This window comes from Bubalus kerabau, chromosome 8 (genome assembly GCF_029407905.1).
Source record: "Bubalus kerabau isolate K-KA32 ecotype Philippines breed swamp buffalo chromosome 8, PCC_UOA_SB_1v2, whole genome shotgun sequence".
Lineage (NCBI taxonomy): Eukaryota > Metazoa > Chordata > Mammalia > Artiodactyla > Bovidae > Bubalus > Bubalus kerabau.
The window spans coordinates 109,860,954-109,878,653 of NC_073631.1; the positions used below are offsets into that span (position 1 = coordinate 109,860,954).

General features: G+C 43.6%; 1 protein-coding gene across 1 annotated transcript; it reads left to right on the plus strand.

Annotated features, from left to right (window-relative positions):
- The first annotated feature begins 9,999 nt into the window (after positions 1-9,999).
- Positions 10,000-10,941, plus strand: LOC129658716 (olfactory receptor 6V1). Its single transcript, XM_055589561.1, has one exon. It carries the CDS (start codon positions 10,000-10,002, stop codon positions 10,939-10,941), a length of 942 nt encoding a protein of 313 aa, XP_055445536.1.
- The last annotated feature ends 6,759 nt before the right edge of the window (positions 10,942-17,700 follow it).

Consider the following 17,700-nt stretch of genomic DNA (forward strand, 5'->3'; position numbering starts at 1 on the left):
CTTTGTTGACAAAGTAATGTCTCTGCTTTTTAATATGCTATCTAGGTTGGTCATAACTTTCCTTCCAAGGAGTTGCTGCTGCTGCTAAGTCACTTCAGTCATGTCTGACGCTGTTCAACCCCATAGACGGCGGCCCACCAGGCTCCCCCATCCCTGGAGTGGGCTGCCATTTCCTACTCGAATGCATGAAAGGGAAAAGTGAAAGTGAAGTCGCTCAGTCGTGTTCGACTCTTCACGACCCCGTGGTCTGCAGCCTACCAGGCTCCTCCGTCCATGGGATTTTCCAGGCAAGAGTACTAGAGTGGGGTGCCATTGCCTTCTCCATCCAAGGAGTTAGTGTCTTTTAATTTCATGGCTGCAATCACCATCTGCAGTGATTTTGGAGGCCCCCCAAATAAAGTCAGCCACTGTTTCCACTGTTTCCCTGTCTATTTGCCATGAAGTGATGGGACCAGAGGCCATGATTTAGTTTTCTGAATGTTGAGCTTTAAGCCAACTTTTTTACTCTCAACTCTTTCACTTCCATCAAGAGGCTCTTTAGTTCTTCTTCACTTTCTGCCATAAGGCTGGTGTCATCTGCATATCTGAGGTTATTGATATTTCTCCTGGCAATCTTGACTCCAGCCTGTGCTTCATCTAGCCCGGTATTTCACATGATGGACTCTGCATATAAGTTAAATAAGCAGGGTGACAATATACAGCCGTGATGTACTCCTTTTCCTATTTGGAACCAGTCTATTCCATATCCAGTTCTAACTGTTGCTTCTTGACCTGCATATAGGTTTCTCAAGAGACAGGTCAGGTGGTCTGGTATTCCCATCTCTTTCAGAATTTTCCACAGTTGATTGTGATCCACACAGTCAAAGGCTTTGGCATAGTCAATAAAGCAGAAATAGATGTTTTTTTCTGGAATTCTCTTGCTTTTTTGATGATCCAGCAGATGTTGGCAATTTGATCTCTGGTTCCTCTGCCTTTTCTAAAACCAGCTTGAACATCTGGAAGTTCAGGGTTCACATATTGCTGAAGCCTGGCTTGGAGAATTTTAAGCATCACTTTACTAGTGTGTGAGATGAGTGCAATTGTGTGGTAGTTTGAGCATTCTTTGGCACTTCCTTTATTTTGGATTAGAATGAAAACTGACCTTTTCCAGTCCTGTGGTCACTGCTGAGTTTTCTAAATTGGCTGGAATATTGAGTACAGCACTTTCACACCATCATCTTTTAGGATTTGAAATAGCTCAACTGGAATTCCATCACCTCCACTAGCTTTGTTCATAGTGATGCTTTCTAAGGCACACTTGACTGCACATTCCAGAATGTCTGGCTGTAGGTGACTGATCACACCATCGTGATTATCTGGGTTGTGAAGATCTCTTTGTACATTTCTTCTGTGTATTCCTGCCATGTCTTTTTAATGTCTTCTGCTTCTGTTGGTCTCTACCATTTCTGTCCTTTATTGAGCCCATCTTTGCATGAAATGTTCCCTTGGTATCTGTAATTTTCTTGAAGAGATCTCTAGTCTTTCCCGTTCTATTGTTTTCCTCTATTTCTTTGCATTGATCACTGAGGAAGGCTGTCTTATCTCTCCTTGCTATTCTTGGGAACTCTGCATTCAAATGGGTATATCTTTTTTTTTTTTTTTGAGTGTGATCTCTCAGTCACTTTTATTTTTTTAATTTAAATTTATTTATTTTAATTGGAGGTTAATTACTTTACAATATTGTATTGGTTTTGCCATACATCAACATGAATCCACCATAGATATACACGTGTTCCCCATCCCGAACCCCCCTCCCTCCTCCCTCCCCATACCATCCCTCTGGGTCGTCCCAGTGCACCAGCCCCAAGCAACCAGTATCATGCATTGAATTAGGACTGGCAATTCGTTATGATATTGTACATGTTTCAATGCCATTCTCCCAAATCATCCCACCCACTGCCTCTCCCACAGAGTCCAAAAGACTGTTCTATACATGTGTGTCTCTTTTGCTGTCTTGCATACAGGTTTATCATTACCATCTTTCTAAATTCTATATATATGCGTTAGTATACTGTATTGGTGTTTTTCTTTCTGGCTTACTTCACTCTGTATAATAGGCTCCAGTTTCATCCACCTCATTAGAACTGATTCAAATGTATTCTTTTTAATGGCTGAGTAATACTCCATTGTGTATATGTACCACTGCTTTCTTATCCATTCATCTGCTGATGGACATCTAGGTTGCTTCCATGTCCTGGCTATTATAAACAGTGCTGCAATGAACATTGGGGTACACGTGTCTCTTTCAATTCTGGTTTCCTCAGTGTGTATGCCCAGCAGTGGGATTGCTGGATCATAAGGCAGTTCTATTTCCAGTTTTTTAAGGAATCTCCACACTGTTCTCCATAGTGGCTGTACTAGTTGGCATTCCCACCAACAGTGTAAGAGGGTTCCCTTTTCTCCACACCCACTCCAGCATTTATTGCTTGTAGACTTTGATTGCAGCCATTCTGACTGGCATGAAATGGTACCTCATTGTGCTTTTGATTTGTATTTCTCTGATAATGAGTGATGTTGAGCATCTTTTCATGTGTTTGTTAGCCATCTGTATGTCTTCTTTGGAGAAATGTCTATTTAGTTCTTTGGCCCATTTTTTGATTGGGTCATTTATTTTTCTGGAGTTGAGCTGTACGAGTTGCTTGTATATTTTTGAGATTAGTTGTTTCTCAGTTGCTTCATTTGCTATTTTTTTCTCCCATTCTGAAGGCCGTCTTTTCACCTTGCTTAGAGTTTCCTTTGTTATGCCAAAGCTTTTAAGTTTAATTAGGTCCCATTTGTTTATTTTTCCTTTGATTTCCAATATTCTGGGTGGTGGGTCATAGAGGATCCTGCTGTGATGTATGTTGGAGAGTGTTTTGCCTATGTTCTCCTCTAGGAATTTTATAGCTTCTGGTCTTATGTTGAGATCTTTAATCCATTTTGAGTTTCTTTTTGTGTATGGTGTTAGAAAGTGTTCTAGTTTCATTCTTTTACAAGTGGTTGACCAGTTTTCCCAGCACCACTTGTTGAAGAGATTGTCTTTAATCCATTGTATATTCTTGCTTACTTTGTCAAAGATAAGGTGTCTGTAGGTGTGTGGATTTATCTCTGGGCTTTCTATTTTGTTCCATTGATCTATATTTCTGTCTTTGTGCCAGTACCATACTGTCTTGATGACTGTGGCTTTGTAGTAGAGCCTGAAGTCAGGCAGGTTGATTCCTCCAGTTTCATTCTTCTTTCTCAAGATTGCTTTGGCTATTCGAGGTTTTTTGTATTTCCATACAAATTGTGAAATTATTTGTTCTAGCTCTGTGAAGAATACCGTTGGTAGCTTGATAGGGATTGCATTGAATCTATAGATTGCTTTAGGTAGTATACTCATTTTCACTATATTGATTCTTCTGATCCATGAACATGGTATATTTCTCCATCTATTAGTGTCCTCTTTGATTTCTTTCACCAGTGTTTTATAGTTTTCTAAAAAAAAAAAAAAATCAAATGGGTATATCTTTCCTTTTCTCCTTTGCTTTTCACTTCTCTTCTTTTCACAACTATTTGTAAGGCATCCTCAGACAGCCATTTTGCTTTTTTGTATTTCTTTTTCTTGGGGATGGTCTTGATTCCTGTCTCCTGTACAATGTCACAAATCTCCATCCATAGCTCATCATGCACTCTATCTATTAGATCTAGTTCCTTAAATCTATTTCTCACTTTCACTGTATAGTCATAAGGGATTTAATTTAGGTCATACCTGAATGGTCTAGTGGTTTTCTCCACTTTCTTCAATTTCAGTCTGAATTTGGCAATAAGGAGTTCATGATCTGAGTTAGAGTCAGCTCCCAGTCTTGTTTTTGCTGACTGTATAGAGCTTTTCCATCCTTGGCTGCAAAGAATATAATCAATCTGATTTTGGTGTGATGTCCATGTGTAGAGTCTTCTCTTGTGTTGTTGGAAGAGGGTGTTTTCTATGACCAGTGCATTCTATTGACAGAACTCTATTAGCCTTTGCCCTGCTTCTTTCTGTACTCCAAGGCCAAATTTGCCTGTTACTCCAGGTGTTTCTTGATTTCCTCCTTTTGTGTTCCAGTCCCCTCAGCTTGTTCTGCATTACTGGTCGGGGCATAGACTTGGATTGCCATGATATTGAATGGTTTGCCTTGAAAATGAACAGAGATCATTCTGTCGTTTTTGAGATTGCACTATACAAATGCTAGACTCCAAAACTAGACCAACATTCAACACCCACACCCAAACACACACACCCCACACCTCTTATTTATGTGCTTCTGGAGACCTAGGACGGACCTCCCTGCCTCTGGGTGTTAGTTTGAACACATCTGCTGTATTATACAACCCCCCCAGGGGCTTCTTGCTTTCCTTATCATTGCTACAAAGAGCACCTGCTGGAACCTAGTTTCCCATCCAGTCCAGTTCCGTTTTGAAACTCAGCAGGCCTTCTAAGATTAGAACAGGGTAGACAGAACCAGGTACACTCATCTCTGAAACAAGGGACAGCAAGAGAGCTGTTCATGTGATTTCCCCATAGAACTCATTCTCTCTTTCCAGCCCTACATCAACCACATTGCTGCCCTATGTTATTGGATAGAAACAATGAGCATTAAATCATGGACTTGACATAAGTCTTGGACACATTTTAGCTGTGTGGGTCACTGTCCCATCCTTAAGGGTCTCATATCTCCATGTCAGACTCTGGGTACCACAAGTAGGAGGCTCCACTAGTGGACATTCTAAGAATCTCTCACCACACTTAGGAACTAAGATTCATCACAGGGTCCAGGGATTGAATGAACAAAGAACAGTGCAAGAAAAGGACTGGGTTTAGATTCAGTCATAGCAGTTGTCAGAAGCTGGAAAAACTAAGGAGCCTCCAGAGAGAGGCACAGTTCCAGCAACCTTCTGATTTTAGCTTCCTTGGACCTGTAAGAAGACTTCCCTGGTGACTCAATGGTAAAGAATCTACCTGCCAATGCAAGAGGCTCAGATTCAATCCCTGGGTCAGGAAGATCCCCTGGAGGAGAAAATGACAACCCACTCCAGTGTTCTTGCTGAGAAATGGACAGAGGAGCCTGGTGGGCTACAGTCCATGAGGTCACAAGAGTTGGACTTGACATCAAATAAGCAGCAACAATGACCTTTTCCTAGATCCAGAGGTTCAGACCCTCCAGTCTTATACCATAGCCATTGGGCAATTCCAACAGGATATATGCTTGTGGGGTATGAACCAGGACCCAAAAGATTCTAAAGAGTCACCACTATATGCTCCAGGAACTCAAGTCATTATTAAAGTCCAGCCCAGATGGAAGGGTCCCTACCCTGTAATACTTTCTTCCCCCACAGCAGTCAAGGTACCAAGACATGACTTCTGGATTCACTACTCACGAGTCAAGCCATGGAAGAAAACAGAAGAGGACACTCAATACACCTGTGAGCCCCTGGGAGAGCTCAGATACCTATTAAGAACTACAAATGAGTGCCATTCTAATGAACACCCCCAAAATCTGGTTTCTGGGGATAATATTTCTCAGGATAACTCTAAGGAGCCAACACAGCTTGACAGAGATTGTACTCCAAGACAGGAGATAGATCTTCTGATCCCTGAACAAGGAGGGACTTGAGCTATCCTGGCGATGTGAATTTAAAATTGACCAATGTCCCTACTAGTCCTTGTTATGCTATATTGATAATGATTATGATTATTCCATGTACTGTCAATTGTCTAACCTGTTTTGTCTCTGCCCAGGTCAACCAGCTACAACATGCAGTGCCAGTTCAACAAAGATATAAAACTACAGCTAACCACGGAATATATCACACACCCTTGGACACTGCTATAAGGGCTCTGAGGATTGAGACTAGCAAGATGGGGAGGCCCAATACACCTCACCACCCCAGTTCAGCAGGAAGTAGCCAGAAAGACCTCAACGCCCCTATTCCCAAAGAATTGGGCCTCCCATCTCTTGAGGGGGGAATGTTAGGTAGGTAGAATAGGGAAAAGGAGTCCAAAATGGCGGTGGCTAAGACAAGGAAGGTCTGAGGACCAGAGTGAAGACTTCAGGCAGAACAAACAGAACAAACAGCACTCCTGGCTAAGCCCAATTTGCATAGGGCCGGCCCAGGTGGAGGAAAAAACATATAAAAGGAGGAGCCAAAGCGCTTTACGTGCGTGCACTCTTTTCTTTCTCTCTCTCTTTCTCTCTCACTCTCCTGCTATCTTCTAAATAAAATAGAGCTGTAATACTGATTTGCCTAAAAAAGAAAGAAATATAGGCATATAGAGTCTTTAAGATAATAAATTTGTAGTGTTTAAGCCACCAAATATCTAGAAATTTGCTACAGAAGCAATAGAAAATACAGCCATGAGGCCTACACAAGCCCAGCAGTGCACTTGCCTGTCAATTCTCAAGTTCTGCTTTGACTGGCCATCCTGTCTTTCCTTCTGAGCTCCTACCAGCAACGCATTCCTTTCTTCTATCATCCTCCCCCCATTTCTGTCCAGAATCATCTAAAAAATTTTTATTATCAATGGCTCTGTCTTAAAAATTCAGTTCTGGATTCAGATCCTCCAGAATGGTCATCTGGGAAACTCCTTTCAGCCCTTGTGGTTCTTTAACTCAGGACCACTGGGCACTTTCCTGGTTGGAAAGCTTTTGCTTGCTGTCTCTTTGTCATCATGTCTGTCTGGGTGGGGTTGGCGGGGGACGGCTAAGCCAGGTGGTGCACATAAATTCTGAACTCCTCCGAGATGAAGGACTGTGACTCAGAGTTTATCAGGGAGCTGGATCCACTACCACCTTGTCTTCGCTCACCCCCCAGGTGTGCATTTTCCCAAAGGACTCAGACCAGCCCTGTTCAGTCTCGTCAGCTCCCAAGATGTGTTTGTCAGGGGCTCTGCCTTTGAGGGGAAGGTTTCTCCACTTAAGCTTACACCTGTAATTCCCCACCTCCACTGATGACATTTTGGAAAATTCAGACAAGAGGGTGCTGCGATCTAGGGTCTCCATTCCCTGTCTCTCCAGTCTCTGAACCTTGGATCTGGGGGGGCGCAAATTCTCCAAATGGCAACTCTGGATCTAACCCTAGCCAGGCATCCAGTCTGCCACAATTTTAGTCCAGCCGGGTAAGTTTCTCTGCACTTTTTCCATGATCTCATTTTTTTCCCACAGTCCTGGGAGGAAGGCAAGGGCCAGGAACCAATCCCAAGCCATTGTCTTCTTAGAGGTATCTTGCTCTTTCTCCCTTTCCTCATTCAGAGCTCTTTCTCAGATGTTACTTCCTCCGAGCAGCAAGCCTCTCATTAATCTGAGGAGTAACACCAGTGTCTCTTCATCCCCAGAGGGCTCCTTGCTTTCCTGTCATCCCCACAGAGAACACTTTGCTGGAGCCTGAGTTCCCATCCAGGATAAGCTCAGCTGTAAACCACATCAAGAAGCCAGGAGCAAGAGAGAGCACCAAGAACACTCATCCTTGGGGAAGAAGATATAGTGTTTTCCTCTGGTCTCAAGAAAGCCTTCTTTCCCACCTTCAGGTCCCACATCAGTCCTGCTGCACTGGGATCTGTGGTGACACAGGGTAAGCATTTAACTAGGAAATTCTCATAAGGGTTAGAGATGTTATAGCTTGTGGAGCCACTCACACTGCAGGGCACCCCCATTCCAGCTATGCACAAGCCCCTGTCCACCCCTGCCAGCTGAAACTCACTAACCCAAGGTGATGGACTGCAGGTCACACCTCAATCATGTCATGGACTGGACCCAATAGGCAGGAATCTCTAGACATGGATTTCTTCACAGGAGCAGCTCAAAAAGAAGACGTAGTGCTTAGAGGCTAAAGTGAGTGACTTGGGTTTGCTTGGGGGTCAGGCTTGCAGAGAGCACAGACATAGGACTGGGTTTGAATTGACCAGTGCTGGGTATAGATTTTAGCCCTACCATTAAGGTTTGCCGGGCTTCCCCAGTGGCTCAGCAATAAAGAATCTGCCTGCAAGGTAGGAGACACAGGAGAAGCAGGTTCCATCTCTGGGAAGATACCCTGGAAGAGGACATGGCAGCCCACTCCAATGTTCTTGCCTGGAGAATCCCATGAGCAGAGGAACCTGGCGGGTTTCAGTAGTCCATGGGGTCACAAAGAGTTGGACATATCTGAGCACACACTCACACACAAGGTTTGCCAGTGGGTACAAGGCTGACAGAGGGAGAGCCCCTCTTCTTTAAACTGGAACGCCATGGCTGGTGGCCAGGATACAGCTTCAGATGCAGCTTTTATGGGGCCAGAGAGAAGGCCCCCTACACACGTCTTGAATCTTTCCACTTCTGATCATTTGTACTGCAAAATTTATTTTCCTTGAAAATTGAAAATTAAAAAATATATATATATATCCTTTTAGTGAACTGAAATTCTAAAGGACAGAATAAAGCTTGGAAATTTCACACACCCCCACTACACACACCTTCACACACATATTGACTCTAAAGAATCATAGGTCAAAGAAAATTTAAGTTCATTGGCGTCATATGATGACAATGATTACAAAGACAACGACTGATTTCTTAGCCCCTGGTCCATGCCCATCACTGTAACTAAGCAATTGATTCATTTAATCTCTGTCTTAGCTCACGAAGCTAGTACTATTATTATCTTCATTTTATATCTGAGTAAGCTGAGCACTGAAGAATTGATGCTTTTGAATTGTGGTGTTGGAGAAGACTCTTGAAAGTCCCTTGGACTGCAAGGAGATCCAACCAGTCCATCCTAAAGGAAATCAGTCCTGAATATTCATTGGAAGGACTGATCCTGAAGCTGAAACTCCAACACTCTGGCCACCTGATGTGAAGAGCTGATTCATTTGATAAGACCCTGATGCTGGGAAAGATTGAGGGCAGGAGGAGAAGGGGACAACAGAGGATGAGATGGTTGGATGGCACCACTGACTCAATGGGCATGGGTTTGAGTGGACTCCGGGAGTTGGTGATGGACAGGGAGGCCTGGTGTGCTGCGGTTCATGGGGTCACAAAGAGTCAGACATGACTGAGTGAGCGAACTGAACTGAACTGAGGCTGAGGCTAAGAGAGGGAAGTAATAGAGAGCAGCAGATTTATGTTCGACAAACATCAGATCAGAATCCAGCCTCAGTCCGGAGCTTATGCTCCAAACCACTAGGGTTGAGTGGGCAGAGTCAGGATGTGGCAAGGGGTGGGATGGGAAGGGGGCCACTGCCTCATCAGAGCAGTGCCCGCCACTGGCTAGAACGCAGATGCTCTTCGTCTCTGTCTAGCTCCAGGCTGGTCTCTGTGCCCGCCTGTGTTCCTCTGCTCCCCACCTTTGCATACATACACCAGGGGGTCCTCCCCAAAGGATGCTAATTTATTGGCTCAAAACTCTGACTTCCCATTCATTTCATGATTGCAACTGGAGAAATGTGAGTTATGGAGGGTCCTCCAGAGAGACAGCCCAGAAAGACAGAAAGGGAGCTTTAAGAGGGCTCTCAGACTCTCTGGGTCATGATACAGACTCCCAGCATCACCCTACACTCAGGGCATCAGGATGACTGACACAAATTCTCTCTTTCTATGCCCCTCCTCTCCTTATCTCTGTCTGTTTCTCCCTCTCATCTATTGGGTGTTCCTCTCCTACTCCTCCATTTCTATTTCATTCCATTCTTGCCTTCTCTCTAAATGTCTGTTGCCATGTTGTCTTTCGTCATCTGCTCCTGTCAGTTTCCTCTCTTCTTATCAGTAGATTTCCATGTTTTTCCTTCTGTGATTCCCTGTTTCTCAATGATTCTCATATTCCCATTTATTTCTCTCTTTATCTCTCCTTCTGTTAACCCATGACCACCTACTAGCCTCTCTTTCTCTGCCTTTAGCCTTGTTTCACAGTCATTGGTTCTCTCTGTCTGTCTCTCTCTGTCTCTCCATCAATGTCTCTTGTTTCCTTTCCCCTCAAGCTCCCAGTCCCGGGATCATGGCAAATCTGAGCCACCCTTCTGAATTTATCCTCTTGGGCTTCTCCCCTCTTGGTGAACTGCAGATCCTGCTCTACGGGCCCTTCTTTGTGCTTTATCTTCTTGCCTTCATAGGAAACATAGTCATCATCATTGTGATCTTTGTTGACACCCACCTCCACATGCCCATGTACTTCTTCCTGGGCAACTTTTCCCTGCTGGAGATCCTGGTGACCATGACTGCCGTGCCCAGGATGCTCTCTGACTTGCTGACCCCCTACAAGGTCATCTCCTTCACTGGCTGCATGGTCCAGTTCTACTTCTACTTCTCCCTGGGCTCCACCTCCTTCCTCATCCTGTCCGACATGGCCCTGGACCGCTTTGTGGCCATCTGCCATCCCCTGCACTATGGCACTTTGATGAGAGGGGCTGTGTGTGCCCAGCTAGCAGGGGCTGCCTGGGCAACTCCTTTCCTGGCCATGGTGCCCACTGTTCTCTCCCGGGTTCATCTCAGTTATTGCCATGGCAACGTCATTAACCACTTCTTCTGTGACAACACACCTCTGCTGCAGCTGTCCTGCTCAGACACCAGGCTGCTGGAATCCTGGGACTTTGTGATGGCCTTGGCCTTCATCCTCAGTTCCTTCCTGGTGACCCTCATCTCCTACGGCTACATCGTGAGCACCGTGCTACATATCCCCTCTGCCAGCGGCCGCCAGAAGGCCTTTTCCACATGCAGCTCTCACCTCACCCTGGTCTTTATTGGCTACAGCAGCACCATCTTCCTCTATGTCCGGCCTGGCAAAGCACACTCTTCGGAGGCCAACAAGACTGTGGCCCTGGTGACGTCTGTCCTCACCCCCTTCCTCAACCCCTTTATCCTCACCCTCCGCAATGAGACGTTCAAGGCTGTGCTACGAGGCCAGACGCAGAGGCTGAAAGGCCTTCTCCAGGCATTGTGAGGGGCCTGAGGACTCAGCCAGGCTCAGTCAGCCAGGTCGTTCTGTGAGGAGGCAGGGCACCAGCCTGGGGTGGAATGACCCCTGTTGAGTTTCTTTTGGATTTTCCCTCTGTGCCTGAGAGTGGTAACCAGAATGAGTCCTTGGTAGCACCCTGGCTGGCTTGACGGTCTCAAAGACCATGTGGAATCCCCCCCGTTTTCCACTAGCAGTTACAAGAACTCGGAATGTAACCTGGGGAACCACAAGTGGGGCTTTTAATAAAGGGAAGTGCATGAGCTTGCCATTCAAAAAAGGGCAGACAGAAAATTTTCTCTGATTAAAAAATGCTACCCAGCCCCAGTGTGTGTGCATGTGTGTGTGTACACACATGCATGTGTCCCACTGCTAAGTGTGTGCACCATGAGTGTTTGGTCTACATGGAACTAAGCTAAAAAGCAACACTTACCAAAGTCATTATCTTTCGAGTGTATAGAGTTCATCGCATAAGAATTCATCTGTTCATTCATTTCAGGAACGCTGAGTAGACTCTGTGTGTCAGGCCCCACAACTGCGTCAGGTGCAGGGTAAAATGTAGACAAGACATTGATAGTTTTCAAATCTCTTAGCTCTATGAAGGGAAAGAATGGTATGATAAAGAGCAGCTTACAGGGACTTTGCTGGCAATTCAATGGTTAAGACTCTGTGCTTCCATGGCAGGAGGTGCAGATTTGACTCCTGGTCAGGAAACTAAGATCCTACATGGTATGTGATGTGGCAAAAAAAGTAAAAAAAAAGATCTGCTTATGCGGCAGGGGACGTGTAATGATGGATTCAAAGAAAGGTTTATGGAAGCAGATAAGAGGGACATTGAGACCAGACTGAGGACTGGGGGACAGTTTCCTGATAAGGTGATGCTGAGTAACACTTTGAACATAAGATGGACAGTATGAGAAGGCACTCCACCAGCTAAGCCTTGTGCAGAGAAAATAAATTTAAAGAAAGCAAGATAAATCTTCATTAGTATAAGAAATAAGAACAAATCTTTCAGGAATTGTATGCATTCTAGGGAAGAAATATTAAGAGATTTTTGTCATTGTTCAGTCACACAGTCATGTCCAACTCTTTGTGACCTCATAGACTGCAGCACACCAGACTTTCCTATTCTTCACCATCTCTCAGAGTTTGCTCAAACTCCTGTCCATTGAGTCAATGATGCCAACAGAGACTTTTAGAAAGATAAAAATAAACTATTCTACTGCATGCTTAGAAACATTCACCTACTTGAAGGCAGAAGATTGTGGTGAATACAGTAAATTCCTTGTCCAGTCATTATATTCACATGCACACACACACGTTCCTGAAGGCCTATTAGGTTCCATATTCCCTCAGGAATGAAATGTCAACTCCCATTGAGTTTCCCTCCCACAACTCATGTGTGAAATTTTCCAAATCCTTCAGGTACATTCTCCTCAGAATCATGTTCTCTTCGCTTTCATTCTATCTGGGATTTTTTGAAACAACCCCAGTGTAAACTATTCTGCCAAGCTATTTCTGTAAAAACAGTTAAATTTACCAAATGGCATTTCCCAGTAAACGTTATTGAGTTCATTCATCAAGACAGTACTCCTAGCCCTGCTTATAAGATGAGAACAAAAATGACCAATTCACCAGGAACATCAAGCTTAGCTCTGCTGTGTGGAAGTGAACGAGGCTGGGACTGTGGGCTACTCTGTGGGCACAGATGCTCTAGCTTTGGAGCCGTGGCTCCCTGAGTAGTCCCTAGTGGTCCATCTGTGCCACCCCAGGAGACCCCCTTCCTAACTGAGGTGCCCCTTTCTCTGACTTTCTGAAAAGTTCTTTTCTGTCTCTCTGAGATGCTCATCACCCGTCAGAAGATTTCTTTAGGCACCTCATTTCATCTTCTGCTGGAAAATCTGACTCCTCCAGTTATACATCAGAGCAATGACTCCGGTGTTTGCTATTGCTGTTGAAACAATTGCTTTATTTTTTTCTAAATTATCTTCCTTTTACCACCTCAAATAGTAAATAGCTTTCCCTGGTGGCTCAGCTGGTAAAGAATCCGCCTGCAATATGGGAGACCTGGTTTTGATCCCTGGGTTGGGAAGATCCCCTGGAAAAGGGAATGGCTACCTCTCCAGTATTCTGGCCTGGAGAATTCTATGGACTGTATAGTACGTGGGGTCGAAAAGGATTGGACATGACTTTCACTCACATAACGTAAATAAAAACATGATGAATGAATTAAAGATAATTCTACTAATAATATGTTACCATGTTTTTTCACACTTTATCAACTATTTTTATGCATTTTTTTCCACCTGGTTTTACTCTCATAGTAATTCAATGAGGTAAAAATACACAGATCACCCAATACCGGGAATATACTCCACTCACTGGCTGGTAAAGATCAAAGAAATGTGGATTCTAACTCCAAAGCATTCTCCATCTGTGAGAGAGAGGACAAAGTACCATTAATTCTACCACATTTTAATAAAGGGTTCTCCTACTGGTAACAAGTGCTGCAAGAGCCCTGAAGGGAAAAACCGATTCTCGGGCTACAGTTGAGCAGTACTTTCTTTTAAAAAAAAAATTTTTTTTTAATATTTACCTATTTATTTGGCTGTGTCCAGTCTTAGCTGTGGCACCAGGATCTTCACTGCATTATGCGGGATCTTTCATTGTGGCTCATGGACTCTCTATTTGTGTCCTGCAGAGCCCCCCGCAGGCTTCAGTAGCTGATGGGTGTGGGCTTAGTTGGTCCAAAGCGTGAGGGGTTCTAGTTCTGCAACCAGGGATCAGACCCTCATTCCCTGAATTGCAAGGTGGATTCTTAACCACTAGACCATCAGGGAAGTCATACTAGGAGCGCTTTCTCACCATCTAATAGATAAAGTAGCCATGGCTGAAAGAAAGAGTTAGTCACAACAATGGCAGAACTGACAGTAGTGTCTAGTTTTTCAAACTTCTTTCCCATCTCTCCATCCTCAGAAATTCTCCTGTTCAGATCAAAGCTAGATTAATTAAAAGTTGGAATCTCCAGAATCTGAAGTCCTCAGTATAGACTCCTCTGCTGCTGCTGCTAAGTCGCTTCAGTCGTGTCCGACTCTGTGCGACCCCATAGACGGCAGCCCACCAGGCTCCTCTGTCCCTGGGATTCTCCAGGCAAGAACACTGGAGTGGGTTGCCATTTTCTTCTCCAATGCGTGAAAGTGAAAAGTGAAAGTGAAGTCGCTCAGTCATGTCCGACTCTTAGCGAACCCATGGACTGCAGCCTACCAAGCTCCTCCGTCCATGCCCTTTTATTTAATGTGTATTCATCAAGTTCCCATCAAATTTATAGACTGGTAATGGCAATTATTCTAGTAACTCCTTCACAACAGTAACTGTATGTTTACACTCCTTGCCTGAAAGGAACACTTACAGTTAGAAAATAACCATAGATTCAGTGTCACTTTTAAAATCTTTTGTATTTTATTTACCACAATAGAATCCACAAACACTTGAAAGAAAATAACACATATTCAATTATAAATAAAACACATACACAAGAAATAATTTTATTCAGTCTAATTGCAATGTTAATTTTTTGCTTTACCATTTTCCCCAGGAAATGGAAACAATTGATCTGTTAGTCTACATAAAGGCACTTGATTTAAGGTCATTTCACTAAAGGCAATAGCCTTCCCATTCCACAGTAGTAGCTTACACTGGAACATAATTGCCAGCAGGCAGGGTGAGATTGTAATATCGAGAGCTAATTTATAAATATATATATATATATATATATATATATGTCAAAGTGAAGTGAAGTCGCTCTGAAGCCCTCCTGAAAACTGATAGTTAAAATTTCAGGAATTAAACATACTTATTATTAAAAATTAAATAAGAGTCTGAAGTCGCTGAAGTCGTGTCCGACTCTTTGCTACCCCATGGACACCAGGCTCCTCCGTCCGTGGGATTTTCTAGGCAAGCGTACTGGAGTGGGTTGCCATTTCCTTCTCCAGGGAATCTTCCCAACCCAGGGATTGAACTCAGGTCTCTCCCGCATTGTAGACAGATGCTTTACCATCTGAGCCACCAGGGAAGTCCATATATATATATATATATATATATATATATATATATATATACATACACACACACACATACATACTTATATATACTTTGGCCACCTGATGCAAAGAACTGATTCATTGGAAAACGTCCTGATACTGGGAAAGATTGAAAACAGGAGGAGAAGGGGATGACAGAGGATAAGACAGCTGGATAAACATGAGTTTGAGCAAGCTCTGGGAGTCGGTGATGGACAGGGAAGCCTGGCATGCTGCAGTCCATGGGGTCGCAAAGAGTCGGACACGACTGAGAGACTAAACTGAACTGACATATATACATACACACACATACACACACACACACACACACACACACACACACACACACACACACACTGGACTTCCCTGGTGGCTCAGACAGTAAAGAATCCACCTGCAATGCAGCAGACCCCCTCAGCCGGGAAGATCCCCTGGTGAAGGTAACAGCTACCCATTGCAGTATTCTTACCTAGAGAATCTCATGGACAGAGGAGCCTGGTAGGCTACAGTCCATGGGGTTGAAAAGAGTTGGACATGACTGAATGACTAAGCACAATGTTGCCTAAACATATTTTTTTTTTCTAGGAATCTTTATTTTTGCATTTTACATTTAGGTCTTTGAGCCATTTTTAGTTATTTTTTGTGAAAAGTGTAAGGTAAACATCTAGATTTTCTGTCTCTTCATATGAATGATTTTTTAAATTTTATATTGGAGTATAGTTGACTAAAAATGTTGAGTTAGTTTCAGGTGTACAGCAAAGTGATTCAGTTATACACATACATGTATCCATTCTTTTTTTAATTCTTTTCCCATTTAGGTTATTATAGAATATTGAGCAGAATTTCCTGTGCTATACAGTAGGTCCTTGCTGGTTATCTATTTTAAATATAGAAGAGTTTATGTGGTCAATCCCAAATTCCCAATCTATACCTCCCCACCTAAAGTTAACTGAAATATAGGTAAAAACGATGGCAGGATTTTGTGTCTAACATTCCAGCCTCAGAGATGCAATGTCCTAGTAAGCGACCATTAGAAATATATAAGGTTCTGACAAACTAGCACAAGAACACATTGTCACAAATGTAAATCCTAATGAGAAATGAAAGTAGGCTCATTCCTTCCAGCTGAAGGAACTAGGGAGCAAGAAACCAAGGATATGGAAGTTTTGATGCAGACGATAAAGGAATTAAGTCATTTTCATACTTTTTGTTACTGATTATTTTATTAAATTAATTTTTATTGGAGTATAATTGCTTTAAAACTTGTGTTAGTTTCTACTATACAGCAGAGTGAGTCAGCTATAGGTGTGCATATACCCCCTCTTTTCTGGATTTCCTTTCCATTTAGGTCACCAGAAAGCACAGAGTAGAGCTCCCTGAGCCATATAACAGGTTTGTATCAGTCATCTATTTCATACATAGTATCAATAGCGTATATATGTCAATCCCAATCTCCCAATTCCTCCCCACTTTGGCCTCTATACATTTGTTCTCCATGCCTTTGTCTCTTATTTGCAAAACAGAAATAGAAGCACAGATGTCGTTTTAAATTTTTAGAGGGAGGGTGCAGAGATGAGTCGCAGGAAAGAATCTCTCAGGAGGAAAACCTGAGCAGATTTGTGTGCTGATTATCTGAGAAGCAAAAAAGTTGAAGGAAAGTGTTTGCATATCAGAAGGAAATAATTGCCTCCCGTTTAGTTTTTCAGTTTTTTTTTTTTCCCCACAAAGTTTGTTAGGATGGTAAGTAATTAGTCCCTTGAGACTTAGAGGAGAGAAAGTTCTCAGAATGGAAAAAAAAAAAAAAATGTTTTCCTAGTGGGCCTTTACTGCAGAATTAAAAGTACCTGCCCACTTTTTTTGGAAAGGCCCACAGATGGGAATGTGTCCTATGGTAGTTATTTAAAAAAAAAAAAAAAAGTTGAATTGGAGACCAAGCTTCCTGGTCATAACAGGAGACTCAGGCCCCCAGACCGCATACCCTGGGACACTTGATCCTCCCACCACCTCCTTTCTTCACAACATTGGGTTTGAAGGGTGGCCCCCACACTGTGACTGTCTCCACTGTACATGATGACCAGGGCCTTTCTAGAACCCTGTGAACAGAACTAGCTCCAGAAGTCAGGGGAAGTCTGCATCTACTCTTTGTCCTGTTTTGCAAATTCCAGGGCAGTCCAGATTATGTCTGATATAAGAGATCCTATGCCAAACCCATTTCTACTGGCACTATCTTTCCATGATACCCTAAACCTTTTCCAGCTTTCCAAGGATACCTTCCTTCATCCGCCCTCCAGCCCACTCACTACCCACAACACCCATCTTGTGCCACTTCCTCCTCATCTGCCTTCTACCACCTCTGTCTTCCCTGCAGGGTGGCTGGCAGTCTCCCAGCCAGGTGACTTCCAGGAACCCCCACCTCGGAGGGGCCCTCCCTCTGGGTTCTGTGGTTCTGTGGGATCTGCAGTTCTGCGGGAGAGGAGAAGAGCTAGCCCTTGAGAAGGGGGAGGCAGCAAGTGTAGGGACAGAGACCCACCTTTCATCCCCTCTTTCCTGCGTGCAGAGGAAGGATTAAAAAATTTTAAAAACGTAAAGGGCATGCCCTTTTTTTAGGCATGGAGCCCTCATGACCTTGCTGTGTAAGAGGGATGGAAAAGTGGCCCCTAGAGTCATT

Excerpts from the sequence above, each read along its gene's own strand:
- LOC129658716 (XM_055589561.1), top strand. The coding sequence starts at position 10,000 with ATGGCAAATCTGAGCCACCCTTCTGAATTTATCCTCTTGGGCTTCTCC.